Below are 21,993 nucleotides of genomic sequence, written 5' to 3'. Positions count from 1 at the left end.
AAAAAGAAAAAAAGAAAAAAAGGGAAAAAAAAGGAATAAGGATGTTGAAGAACATCTTGTCCAAACCTCAGTGACAGAGTTTACCTCTGACCTTTTTAAAGGCTCTATAATAAGAAATGTGCTAAAAAAATAAAAAAAACTGGCAGGATGAACATACATCTGTTCACTCTCGATATTGTTTCCTTATTTCACACACTAACCTTTATGCAGATAATGGTTTTCAAGATTTAAAAAAAAAAAAAAGAAAAAAAAAAGAACACTTAGACAAATGTGTGTGACGAGCAGGGCGTCATTAAAGTGGAGTAATGGACCGCTCCCGCAGCCCCACTCCTTTCATCAATGCAGAATCGGCTTTGTTCAGTGTACACGTTTGCTCCACTGTAAAAGACTATGCTTTCCTGTCTCCGTGCGCTCCTCCATCAGCACCAGTGTTCGCACTGATGACTAATTTAACAAAACATATCTCAGAGAAAAAATAAGCACTATTATAAAGACTTTTAATGCATCTCTACTGCATCACACCAAGGCAGCCAAACGTCCAGCAAACTAAACAAGCGAGCAATGTAAAACTACAGAAACACACAAAAAAAGAAATAGAAATGAATCTGTAATAACAATAGCATAAAAGAAATATTCAGATAAACAATTATACACTTGGATCTCTGTTAGACAAGAGATATTTTCATTCCAGTCAGGCTTGTCTCCTTTTTCACTTTCAGGTTGTTTAAAATGAGATTTCTTCTCCACACGTCAACATCCATATATGGAGAATTGACAAATATAAAACAAAAACAGGAAACGTCTCTCTTCTTTCTTGCCAGTTTGCAGCATTTTCTCTGAAGGTCATATACCATACAGCTGTGTGGTGTTGTTTCGGATGGTGTCAAGGACAGTGGCCATGTCTTCCCCCTTCAGTAGGCTCAGCTCCCGCAGAGTATGGATGCCCATTCCAGGATGGGAAAACTGGCAGACACCTTTCCCAACCTGTTGAAGAGCATGACATTCAAAAAGGTCAACATGGAGTCTCATAATAATTAATACCTCGAATATAACAACACGGATATTTGCTTTAAATTCTGATAGTAGTTTTAGACTCAATAGAAATAGAAATGTGTGCCCAGTTTCACTCCACTCTTGGAGTGAAAATTTTAGTTTCAGATCAACAAGAGATCAAGCAGTCAAGGAACACAAGAGACAGCTCTGATGCTTTACATCTAATTCTGATATAGATCTAACTTTCTTTGTCTTCCCAAGACTGTCGTCATACTATTATATACCTTTCATCCTCCTTTATGCTGGTTTAACAAAAAACAAAACAAAACAAAAAACCACTGAACATAACGATAACAGGATCTTTTGTGATCATATCTTGGTAACATAAGACTGTTCAAATGTTTAATCTGATAGCAAAGTGGGCATTTCTGTGTTGTGATCTGAGACCAAACTCTCTGAGAACTGACCACTTGTTGAGTCTGTGCCACAAAGAATTAAAGATCCCCTGAAGGCAAAAGCAGGTTTAACCAGTACTAGCATGACGTACCTAATAAACTGTATGACATACCTCTAGTTTGTTCAATAATACATTTCTAATATTTTGCAATTTTAAAAAAAATGGCAGAAACCTTTTCTTTCATTAATGACACAAGATGTGCGTTTTGGATTTCCCGAGCCTCTATCTACACATACCTGTCTTGGCAGGAAATATGGCGCATCTGTCTCCAACACAATGCGGTTCAGAGGGATCTGGGAAACGGCATTCCGGACCTCTGTAGCCCTCAAGTAGGTGATTAGGGCTGTGAATCCCACATACAAATTGGGGAATTCTGCCAGGAAGGGCTCAATCACTGGATAACTGTTAGTAAAACAGTGCCTGGACAGCACAACGTAATTCAAATTAAAAATTCTGATTAAAGGCACTAAGATTTAAACTCCAAAGGTCTTTAGAGTTTAAAAATCCTCAGGTTGTCAGTTCTGATGTGGAAATGAGCAGAACAGCTGTTTCAGACATATTAAATAATTTAAATTCACTTTATGACAGTTTTCTGTTCTTCTTCATCACCATCAAAAAATGACAACTATTACGAGACAATTACAAAAAGGCTAGTCAAAAATAAAGTGCAAGCCTTTATCTTATTTCTCTAAACTGAAACATTTGAATTTCTTACAAAAAAATAAGCAATTAATTTTAAGAAGAAGCTATAAAAAGAAAAACTGAGTTTAAAGGGTTTTACTCCACACACAACACACCTATGAATTTTGTACTCCCTGGGAACACACTTCTTCATGATTTTCAGCAGGTCGTCATCTGCATCCCTGCAGTGGATCACCAGAGGTTTCTGCATGGCCACGGCCAAACGCAGCTGCCGCTCAAACACCTTCACAGAGAAGCAGAGAAACAAAACAAAGACCACGACATTCTTATTTTCAATATCCAGGCATACGCTGCTTAAGAAAAACCGAGTCTCAAATTAGAAAATCCATTTCAGATTTTACCTTACCTCTTTCTGCGTTGAGGTGTCAGTAGAGTTTTTGTGGGAGTAGTCCAGGCCCATCTCACCAAAGGCCACGGCTTTTGGATGCCTCATCGCCGTCAGTATATTGCGCTCTTGAATACTCGAGTAGTTTTTGGCAAAATGCGGGTGGCACCCAAATGCCCCCCATACCATGTCTTCAGCCAGCAGACCTTCCCACAGCGCCTCTTTCACCATGATATCTGGGTTGCAGAAGTTTGTAATACAGCCTTGAAACTCTCCAGTGAAGCTACTCTGGTACAGCCTTCGAAAGCTGCTGAACGTCCCGCAGAAGCCAAGTTTTCCATAGAGCATGTCCAGATGGCAATGCGTGTCTATGAAGCCAGCTTCACTGCCCGAGCAGGGGTAGCTGGTCCATAAAGGTTCAGCCCCCAAGGACAGTCTTCTAGGAGTCCAAGTATGAGATGAGGAGTAACCAGGGTAACGCATGCGGAAAACACCATCCGACTGCCTGCGTGAGGCTGTGGGGTCGAAGCACAGCTTTGACGCTCCCATATTTGAGTGTCGGGGCAGAGCAAAGGGATCCGATGAATGTCCCCTAATGATGGATGAGCAAATATTGTCAGCCTCAACTGCGGATGCATTTAAAACGCTCACGTGCGGTGAGTGGGGCTGCTTCAGTGAGACAAAAACTTTCCTCTGTGGTGATGAGAAAGGCACCTCCATGTCTTTAGCAGCTGCCTCGAGGGTTCCAGTGGTTTCATTAGAGGGCGTAAACGTAAAAGTGGGAGTTACACTTCCCTCACTATCGACTAAAGTTTGATGTTGATCACAGCTCTGGTCAGATGAGAAACGAGATGAAGAATCTGGTATGTACTCGAGTGCAGGGAGGGCGGAGTCATGGTCCTCAGCTTCCAGTTCATTGTCTGGAGGAAATGGTCTGTCTTGGAAGGTCTTCTCCAGAGAAACAGAGTCCTCACTAACAAACATCCTGGGAAAATCCTCTCCTTCAACCACAAAATGCTGAAAAACAGGATTGATTCTTGATTCAGTGCCATGATAATTTTATGGTATGATACATTTAAAAACATTTTAAAATAAAAACTGAAGTTGCTTTAGAATTCAAAAGAATCAATAACAACCAATGCAAAACTAAAACATTATAACAAGAAGAAATGCTATATTACTTTTATTACAAGTTGTAGTTGCTTACCCTTCCATCTGTCTTTGGCTCTGAAGCATCACCTTTGATGTCTGAGTCGTCCAACACCTGAAGGGTGGGCGACTGATCTCCTTTGCTACCACCTCGGTCCTCAGGTGCAGTGTCATACTGGCTCCAGGAGCTGTTAATATCCACAATGGTTGTCTCAAGGTAGGCTGGACTGGGACGTTCAGTCTGCAGAGGTGAAGACAAGCTGTTCGTGTCAGTTCTGATGATATTAGTAGTGCTGCACGTTGTTTTTGTGTTTCCAAGGGCTGCCATCAGTGCCTTCCTGCAGATAGCCTTTAATCCCTCCTCAGGTGTCCTGTCTTTCTTCTTCAAGATAAAAGAGTGGGGTGGAGGTGGTGAAGCTTTCTGGATGTTTTTGGACTCTAGCTGTGCGGCTGAGGTGTTCATAGGTTTGTCCTGTGCCAAATTAACCACAAACAGATAATGTATTCACTGGAACCAAGCAACTTGTGAGACTCAAGATAGATTCAAAACATTCAATCTAAAATTATAATCCAATGGCAAAGGTTTACCTTCAAAGCTTTAAATGTTTCACTGTTTTTTCTGGAAAGCTTCCGCAGCTTAAGTTTGCCTACAGAGGGCAGACTTTCAGAGAGAACCTCGGCTTTTCTCTTGGGAGTATCCAGACTCAGTGCTCCAAGCCGTGCAGATCCTGGAGAATCACTGCAGGGCAAAGTTTCTGAATCTTCATTTTGCGTTATGGTCCGGCAAGGCGGTGTGACCGAGTCAGTGTTTCCACCCTGACGATGTGCTGGTGAAGTGACTGTAGTTCGGAGCCAGCTGAAGGCCACCTTCTTTCTTCTGCTGTCCATGTCTAAGATCCTGATCCAAAATGCAGTTAATAAAGGAATGAACACATCTGGATAAGCTTCTAGATATGGATGACCACGGACTGGCTCTCATGTAATAATTATCATTTTATTAGCTTCTACATAGCATTAACTCTACATAAAGTGGGCCCAACACTGGGTTACCTGGTTAAGAGAATTTCTTAAAAATTCATTCCACAGTAATAGTATCTCTCCAATCTTACCAGCTCGTTTTATCAGCGTTGGCACCTTCTTACTGGACGTTCAGAACAAGGACACCACATTCAGCAGTGGAGCTTCTGCACTGAATGTCATGCAAGCCTTTTTATACTCTTATTTGACTTAATGAAGCTTTCCTGTTGTGGTGAAAACCTTTTTTTTTGGTCCACCTATATCTGATTAGCAATTAAAAAGGAGATGGATTAAGAACTAGCCCTGTAAGCAGAATCAATAATGTGAGTAAATCTATACTTATCAATATTAATCCCTAGGGGCTGATATTTCCCTGCTCGAACCACAGCTCTAAGTGGTAATATGCACTGTTAACCTGGAAAAGGCTCCGGAAAAGCGTGGGTGTCTTACTTTATCATCTGACCTTAAACCCTTGTCTTTCAAACTAAGATCACGTAAATCCTAACACTAGCGTGAATATGGGCTCATCCTTTCCCTGCACAAATCAATACACATCAACCCCAATACTGCAGCCAAAACTACAACTAATATATACCTAAATACAAATGTGTTTACAAAGAAACAGCTTTTTTCACAGCATTAACAAAAATAATCTGGCCTCAAATAAGTTTGAGTATCTCAAAGTTCTGCAGAATGAGTAGCCATTCATTCATTAGTTCAGCTCGTCAAACCTATCCCTGTTTATTAATGAATTAACTTGCAGGGTTACCTGTGGGTCTAATATATCTGTTTCTAAGTGCAGGGCTGGGCTCCGCTGGTTGCACCTGGAGGCAATTTTAGGTGATAAAATTATTAGCGGGATGAACAATAAAACACAGCTTTAATAACCTATATACAGTAGGATTGTGTATTTTTTAAAGCTATGAGACTAAATTAACCGTGTGAAAGCACTCCGCGGGGGGGGGGGGAGCGCCTTGACGGTAAAACTTTGGCAATATAACTGTGTGCTAGCTAGCAGCTTGACTGCCACAAAACTCCCGGTCACGAATGTTTGTCAACAATAATCATTACCTCAAAATCTTCAATCCAACTAGTTAAATCATAATCACTATAATTATTTTACATTTATAAAACGTTAATCTTGCTAAGCTGCTTGTTTTAAGTAGCACTGCCTGACGTTGAGGAGCTGTTACCTGGTGGGTCTCCGCGGTGGAAACGGCAATTAAAGCGTCAACCGGCAGCTTAAACGGCTCCTACGGAGTCCGGTCTGTAAACAAAAGCACTGAAACGTTTCACTGTCTTCACTTATTATTAATGGATTGAATTGAACCAAGAAAGGTTTGTTATAAAATTCACCACTGGGTGGCGATAAGAGCGCACATTTAAAAGTTCCTTTGCGCTTTCGTCACACAATCGTGTTAGATCTCGCGAGAATTGTTTACACCGGCTAAACCAGCAATTAAACATGAGTTTTCTCTATATTTTCCTTCCAATGAGCCAGCCTTTCTTGTTTACTTCACTAATTATTTAAAGTTGTCTTGAGCAGTAGTCCAGTATTCAGTCCAGTCTTTGTACCTGACAATTTTCCGAAAAATCTTTTGTCTCTTTGTGAAGCTCCTAGGCTTGATGTTTTGTGTCTGCTACTGAAGGGAATACACTATAGCTTAAAATTTCAGGTTGTTATCTCAAATTTTGAACAGGGCATCGCAAAAATATCGAAGAAATAACTAATAAATTACAAAATTACTTTTGAGTTTGAGTTATGTCCAAAGTTTGAGATAATTTTCAGTCTTTTTTTGGGTTCTGTTTTTGATTTTTATCAGTAGCAGAAAGAAGCTTCCATGTATGATCTATGAATTATTAACACATAAAAAAATATGCCTATTTTCAGGAATTTGTAGGCGAGTGTTGTCCTGCACCAAAAGTTCACTTTACCAGAATAACAGGTCAAATTAAAGCAAACCAACGTTTATTTTTGTGACACAGTGAATTTAACATTTTTAATTTTGTTTTTTTCATTTAAACCTTCCAAAAATGTAAAACAAGCTCTAAAGAGAGTGTGCAAAAATCAGCTGTATTCTGTATATTCACTTAGAGGCATTTCTGAATGAATTGAAACTAAAGACAAAGTCAACCATAAAAAAGTCAAATACAGCATTTAGAGCACAAGGGAATATACAAGATTATAACTCAACTAGTGAAGATGATGAGAGGTGAGGCTTAACTTATTAAATTTAAATTTGCCATTATCATTATTACTTATGTTAAAAACAAAATAAAGATGTTTTGCTAAGAGAACTTGGGCAGGCTATATATCAAGTCTCTTTTGGAAATAAAATGTTGTAATTTGTCATACCTCATTACTTGTGCAGAAAAAAGATAAGAAAGTTAAACAAATTTCCAGAAGTATGTGTATTTCTGATAATGCTTCTTTACAGATTTTCAAGTAAGTGCAAGCTAATGTGGGCATCTTTAGAAGAGGTCTGGTGAACTGTTTCTTCAAACTTTTGGTAATCCCAAAAAGGTTTTATATGCACCAAAGCTGCATCCTTTACCTACAGGAATGAAAAGAAAAAGATGTCAATGTGTAAACTAGTCATGTATCATTGTCCTTCCTTATAACAGCATCCATGAACATTCTTGTATAAGAATTATCTCTTATACAATCATCTGCTGTAGTGCAACAGATTTTGATTGTGAGAATCACTTGATTCCTTTTATGGTTTGCCATCAAAAATTAGAATCACAATAGAACATAAAATTATTCTATTGTGAGCATTAAATTGCGAAGACTTTGAGTATCTCATCATCTACTTAATATCATCAAAAGAATCAGGGAATCTAGAGAAATTTCTGTGCACAACGGACACAGCTAAAAAAAAAATCGAATACCCAGATGATGTACTTTTCAGGGAAGGCCTCACCTATTTTAGATAATGCTAAACCATATACTTGATCTACTACAACACCATGGCACCACAGTAGAATATTTAATACATTATGAAACCGAAAATATGAGAAAGAAAACCCAGAATTGCTGTGAAGCTAAAATCCTGTATCAGACAAGGTTAGGACAACATCCCCCCCACCCCCCCCACCCCAACGTTCAACAGCTGGTCTCCTCTGCTCCCAGATGTTTACAGGCTGTTGTAAGGGAGAGGAGCTGACCATACATATTGGTAAAAACAGCCCTGTGTTGACTTTTTTGGGATGTGTTGCTGTCATCAAATTCAAAATAAGCAAATATTTATCTTAAAATGGTAATTTTTTCACAGTTTAAACATTTGATATGTTTTCTATGTTCTGTTGTAAGTCAAATATGAGTTTAAGGGATTTGCAAATCACTGCATTCTGTCTTTATTTACATTTTACACAGTGTCACAACTCTTTTGAAACTCAGGTTGTCAGGATCACATTAGATAATCAAGCAACACGTGCATGAAAGTTGCAATAAGTAGATATCTATTGTATGTTTTGCGTCATTTTGCTTCAGTCAGTACTAACATGTTGGACTCTTCTCCACAAGCCAGTAGCAGAAGCCCGTCCTAGCACGCTCATTGAACACATTCCTGTACTGGGACATGTTTCGAGGTGAAACACTGTTTTTTTTTAATGTGCCTAAAGTGAAAAAACATAAACAAAATAAAGATTCAGCAGTGAGACCAATATCTAAATTAAGAGTTCATCACCAACTCTGATGTGACACCTGCTATATGCTCACAAGAGGGAGGGAAGAGAATCATTACCTGCACCTTCGTCCTGAGTCAGAGGAGGTAACGGGCTGCTGGTGGTGGTGTGGTTTAGAGCAGAATTACCTCCATGAGACAGAGCCACTTAAATATATTATAAAATCAAAAACAAATTGGAAATTAGAGACATTTTTCTTAAAAAGGCCAGTTTCTTTTACTTGATTATTCTCACAAACCTGATTCTTTTAACAAGGATGGTGGAAGTGACGCAAAATAAACTGGTACCTATGTGGGAATAACCATGACACCAACTCACAGTAATGATTATTTTAGTAATTTGTCTGCAGCTCTGCAGGTAGGCAGGATTTCTTGTCGTTTTACTCTTACCATTGTTTTCATTTTGCTCCAGTGATCTGTCTGCAGGTGTGGGAAGACAACTGGGTGACTCCTCGGCCAAAATGTTTTGCTGGCGGAGAAAATCAAAAGGATGATGAACTCTGGATCCAAGATCTAATTATTTACAGTTGTGAGAGACACAGAGAAAAGCTGAGGTCTTACAGCTCTCGCCTGAAACGACCTGAGTGCTGTTTTTTTTCCTTTTCCCCCGCCTGCATGCTCCTGATACACGGCACCCAGCTCAACTCGTTTCACACACACAAAAAAATGTGTTGTGTTACTTTGTCACTTAGCAACATGTCTGGCAACAGTGCCCCTGCTGAGCAAACAGAAGCACGTTATGTTTTCAGGTTGTGATCTGTTCCTGAAAGAGGGCATCCACATGTCGGCTGTGAGTGAGATGCTACAGAAGTGCCAACAGCATGAGGTTATTCGGGTATATTACACGTGAAGTCTGAGCAGTGTCATTGCTATCATGATACAATATTCAAGTGTTAATTTAAAAAAAAATTCCATATCATAAATTAATATAAAATATAAATGGTCACATTTTTGTATTATTAACCAGAAGAGCAACAAATTAGAGACACTAATACATGTAACTCAGTGATATCCTGGTCGTTCCTTTATTTATTTATTATCCTCACAGGAAGGGAAAGGGGGCATGTATGACTGCACACAGAGGAGGTTACGTTGTTCGAGATGTCCTTGAGATGCTCATTGGATGTTTAATTGTTTTGTTTTTGATACAGGATTGCGTAAATTGCTTTTACACCTGTGTACCCATTTACGCTGTAACCTGTATTAATTATACCAACTTGTTAGAATTCATCTATTCTTGTTTTAAAATTTAAAGAAATGCATTAATTATCTTGGCATTAATTTACACACAGCTCTATTTAAGGTCCCACCACAGCACAACACCTTGATTGTTTTCTTTTTTAGCCATTCTGTTGTAGATTCGCTGCTGAGCCTGGGATTGTTGTCCTGTTGAATGACCGAGTTTGAGCAAAGCTTTACCTGTTGCACAAACAGCCTCACTGGATTCTGTTTTGGTATACAAAAGTGTTCCTGGTCTGTTCAATGACTGCAAGGTCCTCAGGTTGTGTGGCTGGACAGTTGGCGTCTGTGTTTGGTTCTGTGGCACTGTGCATCTCCACTTTGCTCTCATCTGTCTAAAGGATATTGCTCCAGAAATCTTGTGGTTTGTTTAACTTTGAAAAGTTGATTTTTCTGAGCATTGCACATGTTTTTCAAAGGACTGCATAGACTCTTGTGAAAATGTGCTTTTTGAGGCAGTAAGTTAGGCACAGCTGACTACACTCAGCTAATTGCAGAGATGTGTAGAGGAGGAGAGGATGGTCTGCATGGCATTGGTCTTTTTAATGTTTTAGTAGAGGACACTAGTGATGTGACATTCTGTATCGAGGTTTCGAAGCTTGTGTCGAGTAATGGAGGGGGCGTTTCCGCGATGCGCGTATCGAGGCTTGCTTCATTTATGGGAGGAGCTGAAAATGATGACGTCCGAAGCCTCGCTGCCCGGCTGTACCACGTGACTGGTTCACGAAGCGGTTCGAACTTTGCCGCGAGCTATGACAGCGATACAAACCCCTCAGACTTCATTCAAAAATGTAGGTGTTTGATGGAGAGTTGCAGTTAGTGAGAGTTTGGAGACAGTTTGGAGGTTTAGGAGAGTGAGGAGAGAATATCAGGAGAGAATGGAGCCAGCTAAGAAGAGGAGGATGTCCTCCCCTGTGTGGGAACATTTTGATTTCATTCCTCCCAACAAGGTATGTAAATTTCTACAGAAGATGTATTTTCATAATAGTGATGGTGCAATATAATTTATGTTAAGCTGTCTTTACTTTTGTACAAGGTGAAGTGTTTGCTATGTGATATAACAACAACACCTCATCCATGCTTAGGCACTACAGAGCTTTGCATGAGAATAGGGGAACACCGATTGTGGAGCAAGACCAGGTGAACCATCAAATGCCATGATAATATAGCATGCCGTAATGTTACTAAATGATATAACAATATTATACAGCTGTAATAAGTTACGTGTGTGATATTTATATTTGTGCTTTGTTTTTATTATCTTTCCTCAGGAGGACAATCTCAAATAGATGAAGACCTGGTTAGCATGGTGATTGAGGACTCCCAGCCATTTAGCATTGTGGAGGACAAAGGATTTAAAAGATTTGTTAAATCATTCAATCCTAGCTATGTTCTCCCCACTAAAAGGTCATAAAAGCAGTGAAAATTTAGTTTTTACAGAATAAAATGTGAACAGGCAGGACTGAGGCCTCAGTGTGTAGCTGTCCATACCTCAACGTTACAAAAGCACAACCACTGTCCACACCCCAACCTCACCTCACAGTAAATGATCATTTCCATTTTAAGCATTTCCAAATGATCATTTTCCATACTACAATATATACACAAAGTATATATACAAAGTATACTGCCATCAATACAATATAGATGTTTTACACACTCCTTTTGTTGTTGACATTTACAGGCTACGTGCAAAAGGCCACACTCTTCAAATTCATGCCATCTCATATTTTTACGTCCAGTAGGTGTCCTACTAGAGCAAATGAAGCTTCAAGACGCTTTGCGCTGGGGTGAACCAATTGGATGAAAAGCTTCAGTGCTTCATGAAGCTTCATCTGCCCATCACTAGAGGACACTTCTCTTGACCACGTTGTAAATTTTGCAGCTTTACTTTTTTGTTACTGCTGAATCCAATGTCTTAGCGGTCACCCTGAAATAAATTCTTTTAAAATACTTCATTTTATGATCGTGCCTTCACATCTTCTTTTTCTTACAACTATTACTTCCTCACATCCCCTGGGCATCCTGTGAAACATAACTGTTATAAATTTGCTTTATTTAGAGACAGCACCAACAACTAAAACAACAATGTAAACTGAAGACTGTTCCAAGGTATCAAGGCTTCCATCCGTTAATAAAACTTGTATATATTTTATTCAATATACAAATATAACTCTTTTAGATACAGCAGCAATGTGTCATCAGGAAAATTATTACAAAGAAGACAGAAAAGAAGACAAAAACAAGAGGATAAGCTCCTCGGTCACAGTATTTTCCCCACATTGGAAATCATCTGCGAGTTAACCTTTATGACAGTCTCACCTGTTCCCAACAACCCAATATTTCTGACAGATTACAGCTACAACAATAAAATACAACACAGCATCCGCTTTTGAAGGGAATTGTGCAGGTATGGCAAGATAACCTCATATCAAGCATTACTAATAAGAATATGAACAACACAGATCTCTGAATTCTAATGTGGCTACATACAGAAGATGGATTTATATTACATATAACTCTTACTAAAAAGGAAAAAACACATTTTCTTCTGTTCAACAACTGTGACAAACAAACAGAAGATCAAACTGAAACTGATTTCCAAAAAATGTGTTTATAGCCGCTGTGAAGTAAGTCCTGTGTTTCATCTTTAAAGTTCTTTACGTTCTCTGAAAGTGCAAGAACATCTGTCCTTATGTGATAAATATCCATTCTGCCTTAATCATCACTCCTCCTGCCCTTGTGTGTTCTCTTTCAGATGTTGTGCTACTCGCTGGTTTATGCGTTGGAGATCTTTCAAAACACTCGGGCGATCTTCGAGCTCCTCGTGGAGGGACCACGCTATTTCCAAGCTCCTGTAGTCGTTTGGTCGCACAAGACGCCGAGTAACCTGAAGAGCTCGATCCTTGAGACTGTAAACTGTGTAAACAAACGCTTGTTAACAGTGTGGGATTTTTTGTCAACTCACAAATCCAAATATAGATCAGTTTGTCTCTAAACTTACCAAAATTTCTTATGCCAAAAGTGAATCAAACATTACTAACATTAGAGTTTCTTAATTAAAACATTACAACATCTGTCACACTATTTTGCGTGGTTTCCCCTGAAAATTGCTGATGAAAAAAAGAAAAACAACTGGTAAAATTTCTATAATATCCAGAGAAACTATTACGTATTTTTTCATGAAATTAGCGTGTATGATTTGATCAATATGTCAATCACTCTGTATACTCTGAAACTAGCTTAATGCACACTTACTACTAAATCATAATTGTATGGCACAGAGACTTCAGGTAATATAACTGATGTTTTACCTGGTAAACTGATATTGGCATATGTCACATTTCCACCCCCTGCTGGCTTAGGAAGAAACAGCTCTTTGCTGTTGACCTTGAGAGGGTCATCAGTCACTGCATCTCTGAACATCCACGGGTGACCTGGAAAAGATACAAGCAGAAACACTGTTTAAGAGTTAAAGCCTGAGGCCTGTACTACAAACAGTTAACCCTGGGTTAACTGCACACTAGGGTGGTTAAATTCCTGTGAGGGTATATCGCCATGATAACTTGTGTTGTCCTTTTGTTGTACCTTTTCGAGATTAGGGATCAACAGGTACAAAATTGCAGCCTAACGCTCACCATAAAATAGCGTAACCCAGAATGGTCTTAAGACCCCACCTACTGTACCAGAGCCACACCACTGTGCCTGCCTCTCTCTCCACATAGCGCTGTCGCCTCCGGTGAAAATCCTGACACCCTTCCCACACCCATCACTTTCATTGCAGACCAGGTTCAGATGCAAATGAGGAGACTCCACTCAGACAAGTCTGCTAGACAAGACGGAGTGAGTCCCCGCGTCCTCAAGGCCTGTGCCCCCCAGCTTTGTGGAGTCTTCCATAAGCTGTTCATGCTGAGTCTGAGTCTGCACTGCAAAGGGTCCCAGTGCTGTGGAAGACATCATGCCTCGTCCCTGCACCAAAGACGCCACGCCACAGTGGCCCCCAGGATTACAGGCCTGTGGCACTGACCTCCCGCATCATGGAGACACTGGAAAGGCTCATCCTGGACCAGCTCCAACCCATTGTCAGACGACATCTGGATCTCCTTCAGTTCGCTTACCAGCCTCGTCTCGAAACTGAGGACGCCATCATCTACCTGCTTAATCGTGTCTACACCCATCTGGACCAGCCAGCGAGCACTGTGAGGGCCATGTTTTTTGACTTTTCCAGTGCTTCCAACACCATCAGGCTGACCCTCCTGGGAGATAAGCTGACAGCGATGCAGTTGGATGCTTCTCTGGTGTCCTGGATTGTTGATTACCTGACAGGAAGACCACAATATGTCCACAGTGTATGTCTGACAAGGTAATCAGCAACACAGGGGCACCACTGTGTTGCTGATCAGGATTTTCTACGAGTCTGTTGTGGCCAGTGCAATCTTCTATGCCGTTGCATGCTGGGGGAGCAGGCTGAGGGTTGCTGATGCTAACAGACTTATAAACTGATCCGTAAGGCCAGTAATGTTGTGGGAGTGGAGCTGGACTCCCTTAAGGTGGTGTTGGAGAGGTGGATGTTGTCCAAAATAAAGACAATGTTGGATAATACTTCCCACCCACACCATGACATGCTGGTCAGTCACAGGAGCCCGTTCAGTGAGAGGCTGAGAGTACCAAAGCACCACTGAACGACACAGGAAATCGCAGGTTTTCAGCACTATATACATATGAACAGTATAAAGAGAAAAGAATACATAAATTGTACAAATATACAAGAGTAATGCTTTAAAGGTGATATTATTTCATGATTTTCTTGACACAATTCTAGGTTCAGTTTCCAAGACGTGGCTTAATATTTTTATTATTATTATCATTATTATGAATCTCGGTATTAAAAGACAGACAAAATACTAAAACATATTATTTAAACAAAGAGACAATCATTAAAATTACACAAAAAAACCTCCAGTCAATCAGTCAGTCAGTACAAGGTTCAAGACAGAATTAAGCACAAATATCAATAAGAGCTGGCAACACAGATGATAATCAAAACAACTGAAAGCTGACTTTCAGTCTGTAAAGACATCACATGTAACAGACCTGCATAAAAACAAGTCTATACATATATGTCCGTGTGTGTTTGTAGTAAACCTAATCCTAGACTTCCATCGTTTTCCTTTAGTCTGGGCTGGGTTCTTGTCTGAGAAAGCTGCGTTCAGGTGATACCAACATTCCTAGAAAACTCATTGATTTTTTACACAAAACATAGCTTTAAATCTCTAGAAATACCTGAGTAAGCACCCTTGCTAAAATAAAGCTACAAAGAGCCACTCGTTAGCTAATCGCTTTATGCACTAGTAACGTGCAAACAGCCGTCTTACCGACGTAAGTGTGCATCCCCCGTCCAGTCCCTGGTTGTATGTCATCGTAAGGATGCGGTTCTCCCTGGTAATTTATCCACAAAGGCCGTACGACACGGGGACTATGGTTATAAAACATCACTTTAACTGGTATCTGACTGTTCAGGGAACGAACCAGAGGAAGAGACTCCTCTCCTTCTTGAGGCATTGGAGCTAAATAATGCTAAACTGTTATCGCAGCGAGAGTCGCGTTTTGTAGCTAACGCTAGCAAGTAGCTCCCTAAATGTTTACAATCGTCCGCGACGGCAGCTACTCGAAATTATAAAAATCGTATCAGTTAATCTGTCTAGTTACTCTGTCTACTTATCTTATAAAACAGAAACAGTTAAAAACACTTTTAAACGCCGCAGCGAAAAAACTACTTCTCAACTAGTTTGTTTACAGTCACTTTTCCGGTTGAAAGTGGAACGTCGAACTATTCTGATCTCTGATTGGTCGTGACATGCGTGACGACATGTAGTGGCTCGCTGCAAGACATGCGTTCAGTACGCGGTGTACGTGGTGCAGAAGCAGCAACAAGAAAATAAATTTCAAAAGAAATCACAACAGGAAAACTGTCAGACTCTCACCCACCTCCACCTAGAAAATAAATAAAAGCAATTATACATATATATATATATATATATATATATATATTTTTTTTTTTTTTTTTTTTTTAAACTCTATATTTTACGTTCTAACCACTTTTACTAGACCTGATGTTAAGACTATGCATGCGAACCAAAGTTTCAGGTTATACAATAATAAATAAAAAGATATAATAACAGATTCTTTAATTGGCCTATTTATATTTGATAATACAAATGCATATAGCCCTAAAGTATTTAAAGCAAGTAAGTAAGTAATTAAAGTTTATTTATTAAGCACTTTTCATAGACAGGTAGTTACAAAGCGCTGCACACAGAGATTAAAATAAACAGTACAATAAATAGCAAAATGCACAAAATACACAATATAGAGTTTAAATGTAAAGTAAAAATTTAAAAATGTAAAAAGCATTGGTCAACTGAAAGCTTGTTTAAACAGTAAAGTTTTTAACTGTTTTTTAAAGGATTCCACATTTACAATTGCTCGTCCTTTAAAGGATCTGTGGAGAAGAGATAAATCGGTCAAAATCAAGTAGGCTAAATAGTACTATATATACTATACTATACTATTATACTTGATATTAAATATCAAAAAATCATTTTTAACATATTGAAAGTCAAGCTTTATAATGCAATAAAAATCACATGATATCTCTTCTTTAGCCTAAACAACAATCCGCTAGCAGTAATCTCCCATATGCTTTATACTTAATTATCAGGATTAACCTATGCCTTTTTTATGTGTAAGAAATGCTAATCAGATTCAATGAATATGAGCTCCACCCAGTTTCATTCTGACATAAAATACTGAGCCACAGTAGAAACCTTCCAGATTAACACCAGACAGCATTCGCAAACTGAACTCGACTGCAAGAGTAAAGCTTCCATTCGCCTTCAATATTATTTGAGGTTTAAGCAGGTATACAGAAATAAACAACATTGCAGTTACTTCTATGGAACAGAATCTTCTTTTCAACAATATTTTATCATGGGAAATTACGTTTTGACTTTTGTTTGTTTGCATAAAATGAAAATCTTCTATTTTTCCTACATTTCAGATACTTTTCGTCAACATCGAAGGTCTTCAATCACAATGAATGACAGTGACTTTGTGGAGGCACACGATGTGCCAAGAAATGAGAGTCTGGCCAAGGTGGAGATCGCGCTGCTCAGTGTCATCTTCGTGAGCGCCGCCGTCCTCAACACCAGCCTGCTGCTCGTCCTGTGGAAACAGCGCAAACAGATGTCCAGAATGCGCGTCTTCGTGTTCCACCTGTGCCTGGCGGACCTGGTGGTCACTTTCTTCCAGGTGTGTCCGCAGCTTTTGTGGGACATCACAGACAGGTTCGTCGGACCGGACTTGGTGTGCCGACTTGTGAAGTATTTGCAAGTTCTCGGCATGTTTTCATCGACCTACATGATCGTGGTGATGACAGTTGACAGGTACCAGGCTATTTGCAACCCGATGGTAAAGTTTCAGCGGACACGCACGAGACTAAATGTCCCCGTGTGCGTTGCGTGGGGGATTTCTCTGCTAGGCAGCTTGCCTCAGGTCTTCATTTTCTCACAGGTGGAGGTTACACCGGGTGTGTTTGACTGCTGGGCTACATTTATCCAGCCATGGGGGCTGCAGACTTACATCACCTGGACCACGCTGGTCATTTTTGTTTTACCCGTTATCACAGTTGTTGTTTGCCAAGTGCGCATCTGCCGAGCCATCCAGATCAACATCTACCAAAAGACTCAGCAGAAAGGAACGATGGGTTTGTCATCCAGAGCCAGCGGTGTGGCCGGCATGTCGAAAGCTAGAGTGAAAACACTGAAGATGACGGTGGTCATAGTACTCGCTTATATTGTCTGCTGGGCTCCGTTTTTCACTGTCCAGCTGTGGTCCGCGTGGGACAAGCAGGCGCCTAAAGAAAGTAAGTATTGCGTATATTTGCTGTGTGATCGTCATAATCAATGTAGTTCATTTGGTCTTTTACGTTTTCTAATTACACAGAACCTGAGCGTATTTACGCACAAACACAAATTACTCATCTCTAGGTGGCAGGTGAGATTGCTTGGCAGACACGTGACACTTTGCCCTCCTCTTTTAATTCCAGCTGCTACTTTCACCATCCTGATGTTGCTTGCCAGCCTGAACAGCTGCGCGAATCCCTGCATTTACCTTTTGTTCAGCGGTCAGGTTCCCAAGAGGCTGGTGTCGCTCCTGTGCAGGAGGCATTCAGGCGGAAAGGACTCAGTGCACGAGGAAGCGACGCTGGTCAGCACTTTGTATCTAAGCTTAAAAAATCCCCCCGAGTCCAAGTGAAGGTAGCGCATTACTAAAAATGGGAAACTCCTGCAGGGCAAACCGTGCAAAGTCTGCGCGCCTGGATATGCTGCCTCTCTGAATTTTAGCCACCGTTTCAAAGGATGAAGGCAACGCATGCTGTATGTTATCTGACACATAAAAAGATATAGTGTGTAGTAAAAAGCAGCCAGCAAAGGCGAGAGAGTGAGAACAACATGCTGTTGGATAACAGCATCTGGAGAGACTAAACAACTGGTGTGGATCATCAAGCTGTTTGGATAAATCTTTTTTCTTTGAGAAATAAAATATTCATCCCATTTAGTGGTACCTGAATGAGCCAGTCTTTTCAGCCAGATTGGATTCAGCTGTATAGTGTTTTGCATACTGCCGTATATAGAAACATTCCTTGAGTTGATTTTACCAATCTAAAGTAAATAAAATCTATTCCTAGCTTTCCAAACAAAAGATTAAAAGTAAGCATATGTGTTTCACTGATGTAACAGAGAGGAAATAGAGGCACACTTTATGTTGGAACAAACTGTATTTAAAGATTGTGAAATATGTTTGTCAGCCCTTTAACTGTTTCTATGGTGAAAACCTACTCATTGTTCACAAAATCACACGCCAGGTGCTTGTATTTTGTAAAATACTGTTCATGTCTTGATCGACTTTGTTTATTTATGGAATAAAATGTTGTCACAAATGTGTTGCACTGCTGTTGTATACATAACATATGAGGTAGCCTTTGTAATCCTAAACATTTTACAGATACAGATCATATTTATGGCACTAATATTTAGATATAAGTCCATGCGGTCCCACCTAATGTTAATGTGTTTTAAAACAAGGATTGAATTGTCTACATTGTCAACATATCTTTCCACAAATATTACAGCTGGAAGAATGTAATCAAAAGACAAACAGACAGATGGACAACCCTGCACTACGTCATGCAACATCTGCAGGTCATCAGAGTGAAAAACCTTCTTTGAAAGAGCAGCATGCCAAAGAGAGACATAGAATGAGAAACATATGAAGCTTGGAACGTGGCCAGTTCATTGTCCAAGTCAGTCAGTAATTTTGATCAGGACTTCAGGTCAAACTAGAAAATTAGTCATCAGCAACAACAATTAGTTTCAGTGACAAATGAGAAACCACAATGAAGGCATATCCAACGTGCGCTACCTATATGACAGTGGAAAAAACAGCATCGGTACTGAGCTGAAAAGTTTTGTTGGTTGCTTTGTAACTATGGGAGCTGCAATGGTCTAAATTTCATTTGAGGATCTTAAAATGACTGAACACTTTGACCTTCACAGCAGTGCTTCAGGTTTCACTGGAGTCCACAGGGACCTGCAGTAACGTAATTTTATTTTCCCTCCTAAATGTGTTTTTTGGGATATTTAAAGAGACATCACAGCAGACACTAACTGGTGGCAGTTACTCGTGCACATATATGCTCACCTGAGCACTGAGGTAATCTGACAGCTTACGTTGGGAGTCTATCCAATTTTCTCTGGTAAATTTTTATGTGCTAACTTACCTCTGCATAAATTTACAACAGAAAGTATTTTATTTATATATCGAAAAACACACAATTTAGGCATAATGCTTCAACACACTGGTTTTCTTTCAATATTATCACCAATGTTTCAACACAACCCAGAAATGATTTCCTCTTCTGTCCTCCTGTGTTTGTCTGGTATCTGATGCGAGAGTAAACAGTTCTGTCTGGTAGCAGGCTATTTCCCCCCCCCCCCCCCCCCCCCCCCCTCCCGTTTAGGTCAATAATAAAGCAGGTTACTTTAATTCATCAACACTTGATTTTATTGACAGCTCAGATGTGTTTCACCAAGCTTTTTGCTCATGTGGAAAACACACATTCAAAACATAACACATGTTGAGATTATTGTTTGTAATCAGAGGTGAACTGGGTACAGGCAAAACTACATTAAGGTTAGTTTAGCTACAACCCTTCTAATCTTAAACAGTGACCTCCTCCTGGCTCCTTCGTGTTAACCTGCCTGCATAAGAGCGGCTTTCCACATGACTGACATCACAAACCTGTGTGGATGTTCGTGAATTGATGGTTACATGAATCATAACTCATATTAAATATTTTGGGATTAAAGTCAGAGTCCTTTTTTCTCATTAATAATATATTGATGGGTGGAGTAATCAGCCAATCTTTTCAAATCAGTGTAGCTGCTGTTTTCTCGGGGGCCCAGGAACACATTGTTGCCCTTTGGTTCCACTGGATGTGAATGCAGCTCTGCAGTGATCTTCATCTCTGCAGCAGCTCTCTGAAATCCAGGACGTCCACCATAAATAAATGCCAATGATAAAGGGCTAACGTGCATTTTCATATGGTAATATTCAATAACTTGTGAGTAAGACTGAATATTAGCTTTGAAATTTAATTTTAGCTCATTATGCCATTTTAGCATCTCCGACGAGGGTCGGGGTGCCAACGAAAACCGTGAGGAAGAAGCACTTCCGCCTGCTGTTGTGGTTGTGATTCGCCCATCTTGCCTGCCTGGATAAGGTGAGGCTGCTGGGATCAGAAAGATCAAACACCATGGCTAAAGTGAGCATAGAAACGAGACACAAGGTGGTGAGCCTGCACCAGCAAGGTCTCTCACAGGTAGAAATCTCGCGGCAGACAGGTGTTTCCAGATGTGCTGTCCAAGCTCTTCTGCAGAAGCACAAAGAAACGGGCACGGTTGAAGATCAGAAACGCAGCGGCCGACCGAGGAAGCTGAGTAAAGCGGACGAAAGACTCATTAAGATGACTTTGCAGCGAAATAGGAAGATCTCCAGTAGCGCCATCACCTCAGAGCTGGCGGTGACCAGCGGCACTCTGGTGCACCCGTCCACTGTGCGGAGGAGTCTCGCCAGGAGCGGTCTTAATGGGAGGAAAGGGAGCAAAAAGCAGGTCCGGATGTGTGAAACGAGCGAAGGCAAGACATTCTCAGGTGAACAGCAACAGCAGAACTGGGATGACAATAAATGGGAGCAGGAGGTCTGGACTGAAGATTCAGAGGCTGAGATTTCTGACTCTAACACAGAGGCTGGAGAGCCACAGGACTGTGAGGAGACAGATTAGGCGACATGTGAAGCACGCTGGAGCTTCCTGATAGGTTTGGGATTGCATGTCTGCAAAATCAGGATCAGGCATTTTTATCCATCACATTATCCTGAGATAAGCATGTCAACAATCTCAGAGTTATATATTATATTTATATAGATCAGTTCATGTTAAACTTAAAGTGCAAAACTATATTACATGCTCAGCTGCCGTGTGTTTGTATTCGTTTCAAAGAAAAATTATTATCTGAAATATATTTTTACACTTCAGTAGAAAGTGCAATAAATATGAGACGTTTGAGAAGTTGTTAAGTTCTCCTTGTTCTGCCTATTTAAAAAGTTCATTTTTATTGTAAAGAGACAAGCATTCACCAGGTCACATAGACATATTTTTTTGTGAAAATTGGTGGACATCCATTTAATCCATGTTGCATGTGTTATCCTGTAAAAATGATTAACCTTTCCCCCGGTGGACCTTTTTATATTTGCTGCACCAATTACTCAGTTTCCCCAGGGATAGCAGTAATGTCTGATCTTGAAATTGGTGGGTTTAACCTGATTAAAGGCCTTAACAAGATATGTATTTCACCATCACCTTCAGTTATTTGACACTCTTGTCTCTGTAAAAAATACAAAGCTCAGTAAAGGCAGAAAGACAGACCATGAAGCTCCTAATGAGTGTGAGACTGCAGGATATAGAAGAGAAGAGAGCAGCTCATGTTCTTTGTTGTTTTCTGTGCTCCTCTCACACTTTTTAAATGCCCTGATTAGAAAAAAGCAAAACAAAATGGGAGCAGGATCTAAAAATGTAAGTGTCACTGTATGATTTTTAGAATTTTTGAGTTGTTTTGCAGCATGTGCTAAAATTGAAACCGGGACAATAAATGCAAGCATCCAAAAATCTACCAATTAAACCCTAAATTTAGAATCACACTGTTCATGGTGAGTTCACCTGGTGCTGCAGCACCCCTGAATATGTCTGGACACTTGTAGACAGCAATTTAATGTTTTATTGCAGGTCCAGTTCAGGCTCGCTGTGA

At 40.1% G+C, this 21,993-nt stretch overlaps 4 protein-coding genes across 7 annotated transcripts; 1 reads left to right on the top strand and 3 right to left on the bottom strand.

Annotated features, from left to right (window-relative positions):
* Positions 1-485: 485 nt before the first annotated feature.
* Positions 486-6,074, bottom strand: tatdn2 (TatD DNase domain containing 2). Of its 3 annotated transcripts, XM_087841302.1 has the most exons (8): positions 5,837-6,074; positions 5,413-5,467; positions 4,215-4,524; positions 3,685-4,098; positions 2,499-3,494; positions 2,248-2,375; positions 1,687-1,870; positions 486-984 (listed from the first exon to the last, which is right to left on the bottom strand). In XM_087841302.1, the coding sequence occupies exons 3-8, from the start codon at positions 4,512-4,514 to the stop codon at positions 844-846; spliced, it is 2,163 nt and encodes a 720-aa protein (XP_087697428.1). In that variant the 5' UTR covers positions 4,515-4,524; positions 5,413-5,467; positions 5,837-6,074; the 3' UTR covers positions 486-843. The 3 variants fall into 3 exon arrangements, with proteins under 3 accessions (XP_087697428.1, XP_087697427.1, XP_087697429.1); XM_087841301.1 differs by lacking the exon at positions 5,413-5,467; XM_087841303.1 differs by lacking the exons at positions 5,413-5,467; positions 5,837-6,074 and adding an exon at positions 5,715-5,803.
* Positions 6,075-6,452: 378 nt separating this feature from the next.
* Positions 6,453-9,321, bottom strand: LOC148102753 (uncharacterized). The gene is made up of 6 exons (XM_087841300.1): positions 8,891-9,321; positions 8,720-8,798; positions 8,569-8,617; positions 8,390-8,476; positions 8,148-8,261; positions 6,453-7,198 (listed from the first exon to the last, which is right to left on the bottom strand). Exons 1-6 carry the CDS (start codon positions 8,944-8,946, stop codon positions 7,143-7,145), a joined length of 441 nt encoding a protein of 146 aa, XP_087697426.1. The 5' UTR covers positions 8,947-9,321; the 3' UTR covers positions 6,453-7,142.
* Positions 8,996-18,491, top strand: LOC102795050 (vasopressin V2 receptor-like). 2 transcript variants are annotated; one of them, XM_087841299.1, is made up of 3 exons: positions 8,996-9,046; positions 16,688-17,492; positions 17,676-18,491. In XM_087841299.1, the coding sequence occupies exons 1-3, from the start codon at positions 8,996-8,998 to the stop codon at positions 17,882-17,884; spliced, it is 1,065 nt and encodes a 354-aa protein (XP_087697425.1). In that variant the 3' UTR covers positions 17,885-18,491. The 2 variants fall into 2 exon arrangements, with proteins under 2 accessions (XP_087697425.1, XP_006807651.3); XM_006807588.3 differs by lacking the exon at positions 8,996-9,046 and having other exon boundaries at positions 16,655-17,492.
* On the bottom strand, positions 11,704-15,393 carry vhl (von Hippel-Lindau tumor suppressor). Its single transcript, XM_006807587.3, has 3 exons — positions 14,944-15,393; positions 12,883-13,005; positions 11,704-12,487 (listed from the first exon to the last, which is right to left on the bottom strand). The coding sequence occupies exons 1-3, from the start codon at positions 15,128-15,130 to the stop codon at positions 12,294-12,296; spliced, it is 504 nt and encodes a 167-aa protein (XP_006807650.1). The 5' UTR covers positions 15,131-15,393; the 3' UTR covers positions 11,704-12,293.
* Positions 18,492-21,993: the final 3,502 nt, after the last annotated feature.

Source organism: Neolamprologus brichardi, chromosome 5 (assembly GCF_056152115.1).
Source record: "Neolamprologus brichardi isolate AB-2024 chromosome 5, ASM5615211v1, whole genome shotgun sequence".
NCBI lineage: Eukaryota > Metazoa > Chordata > Actinopteri > Cichliformes > Cichlidae > Neolamprologus > Neolamprologus brichardi.
This window is presented reverse-complemented; position numbering and strand designations above follow the sequence as displayed.

Coding starts and splice junctions, on each gene's coding strand:
- tatdn2 (XM_087841302.1), bottom strand. CDS start 4,514: ATGGACAGCAGAAGAAAGAAGGTGGCCTTCAGCTGGCTCCGAACTACA. Junction 4,099..4,214: donor AAACATTTAAAGCTTTGAAG/GTAAACCTTTGC, acceptor AATTTGGCACAG/GACAAACCTATGAACACCTC. Junction 1,871..2,247: donor AGGGAGTACAAAATTCATAG/GTGTGTTGTGTG, acceptor TGTGCTGTCCAG/GCACTGTTTTACTAACAGTT.
- LOC148102753 (XM_087841300.1), bottom strand. CDS start 8,946: ATGCAGGCGGGGGAAAAGGAAAAAAAACAGCACTCAGGTCGTTTCAGG. Junction 8,477..8,568: donor ATCCTTGTTAAAAGAATCAG/GTTTGTGAGAAT, acceptor AATATATTTAAG/TGGCTCTGTCTCATGGAGGT. Junction 7,199..8,147: donor TGTGGAGAAGAGTCCAACAT/GTTAGTACTGAC, acceptor TCATTCCTGTAG/GTAAAGGATGCAGCTTTGGT.
- LOC102795050 (XM_087841299.1), top strand. CDS start 8,996: ATGTGTTGTGTTACTTTGTCACTTAGCAACATGTCTGGCAACAGTGCC. Junction 9,047..16,687: donor TGTCTGGCAACAGTGCCCCT/GCTGAGCAAACA, acceptor GACTTTGTGGAG/GCACACGATGTGCCAAGAAA. Junction 17,493..17,675: donor CAAGCAGGCGCCTAAAGAAA/GTAAGTATTGCG, acceptor TTTTAATTCCAG/CTGCTACTTTCACCATCCTG.
- vhl (XM_006807587.3), bottom strand. CDS start 15,130: ATGCCTCAAGAAGGAGAGGAGTCTCTTCCTCTGGTTCGTTCCCTGAAC. Junction 13,006..14,943: donor GGGGATGCACACTTACGTCG/GTAAGACGGCTG, acceptor TATCTTTTCCAG/GTCACCCGTGGATGTTCAGA. Junction 12,488..12,882: donor TGCCAATATCAGTTTACCAG/GTAAAACATCAG, acceptor TTGTTTACACAG/TTTACAGTCTCAAGGATCGA.